The following is a 1,694-nucleotide window of genomic DNA, read 5'->3' as shown; positions in this document are numbered from 1 at the left end:
CACCGACGCACACGAAGACAGCTTCGCGTGGAACAGCCCCTGGGTTGCTGGTATAAGACTCTGTGTTGTGAACTTTGTACGATTTCCCAACGCCCGCGCGTGGTGACCTGATCGTTTCAGGCACTACAGTATGCACCCGCGAATCGGCAGCCGCTGAACCTTCCGGGGATAGTGCCCTTCAAGCACCGGAAAGCAGGTAAAAATCATTAACCGAAGAGTTTAGACAAGTAGAGGACCAGTTTTCCGAGGCATCGGAAAAGCTACCGGGAAAGTTCATCATGAACAGCGTGATACACGTCATATACCCATAGTACCGGGGGCTACTTGCAAGAAACACGAGCATTCCTGCCTTAAGAGTGATGCAATTAGAAAGGCTTGAGAAAAGGCTTTGAGAATTGTTAACTAAAGGATCGTAGTGCCGTCCGAAGAACAAACTTTATTTTCCTTTCTTCTCTGTTTCTTTCTGTTCCCCTCCAGATTACGGGTAGGCCCCGCTCAAAAGCCACACGAGTGTCGATTTCCTCCAAGCTACGGGTACGCTAAGCTCAAGCAGCACACAAGTGACATAGCTTTCGCAGGAGACAGCCACCGTCCGCAGCACCGGCCGAAGCTGCTCGAATATCGACAAGCTGTGTCAGCTCTGTTACAGAGGCGGGGCTGTCGGTGTGGCACCGCTTACGTCTAGACCGTTTCACCCCTGCGGCAGCGGCATTTCGAGGACGAGGACGACACACGGCTGAACCCTGATTGATCGGAAAGAAGACGTAGACGCGCGTGTGAAGTGCTGGCCTTACCGGTCCCGTAGTGACATCAGTCTTTCCTCACCCCCCGCAGGGCGGAGGCACACAGCAACTCACCGAGATTTAGCGTACTTTGTTCTTGAAGTCAGTCAGTGGCAATGGAAAACCTGTCGTTTCTCCTGAAGATGCCCACCTATGAAACAACAGTCAGGTGCAGGGCGCCAGCCGCGTGTTAGCTGCACATGTGGAGGCAGCTGTCGTTGACGAGGCGGAACGGCGAACCTTAGTTCCGGCACGAACGATGCGCGCCACCTATCGCGGTCTACAGCGCCGCGCCAGAAACAGGAGCTTGCACGAAGAGTAGCATTTGAATATCGCTTCTGCACTCCCTCAGTGTGCCAGCGCGGGTTCCTCCTGCACTGACCGCCAAGCCGTATGGCGCTGGCTGTCCGTTCACTCACCCCCTTACAATATCTTCAAGAAAACCAACTGATACCAACAGGGATAGGAATGAGTCCGAACTCACGAGAGCTGTCAGTCGGGAAAGGTGAGAGTTAGCACACACTTCGAGTTCGTAGTGCATCCACACTTCCGGATAGCATATTCTGGAGACCATCTATGGCCCCTTCATGAAACACTGACACGGCGGTGCCTTTCACGACTGCTACTGCTCCCGTGAAACCACTGCTACGAAGACGCCAGACCATCGGAAATCAACTCTTCCCAAAGAGAAAGCAAAAGCAGCCGGACTTCCCATCAGTCGAAGAACCACAGTAGTCTCGTTTCTCCTCTTCTTTGCAGCCAGCCGGTGGCTGACGCGCCTGGCCAGAGCGTGCGCAAACTGCTGCCGCCTTTCCGCTGCTCCACACCTGGGATGGCCCTCTCCATCCATCCCTCCTGTCCGCCTTCCTCCCCTTCAGACGGGGTCTTTTTTTTCCCTTTCCTTTCCACAGG

General features: G+C 54.3%; 1 protein-coding gene across 1 annotated transcript; it reads right to left on the bottom strand.

The window, feature by feature from the left end:
• Window positions 1-208: 208 nt before the first annotated feature.
• CSUI_009468 (uncharacterized protein) lies at window positions 209-1,689 on the bottom strand (the record flags this gene model as incomplete). Its single annotated transcript, XM_068069584.1, has 1 exon — window positions 209-1,689. A coding segment is annotated over one exon (234 nt), but the record flags the coding sequence as incomplete, so codon positions are not given.
• Between the last annotated feature and the right edge of the window lie 5 nt (window positions 1,690-1,694).

Source organism: Cystoisospora suis (assembly GCF_002600585.1).
Source record: "Cystoisospora suis strain Wien I chromosome Unknown contig_5657, whole genome shotgun sequence".
Classification (NCBI taxonomy): domain Eukaryota; phylum Apicomplexa; class Conoidasida; order Eucoccidiorida; family Sarcocystidae; genus Cystoisospora; species Cystoisospora suis.
Note: the sequence above shows the minus strand (reverse complement) of the source record. Positions and strands in the feature narration are given on the sequence as shown.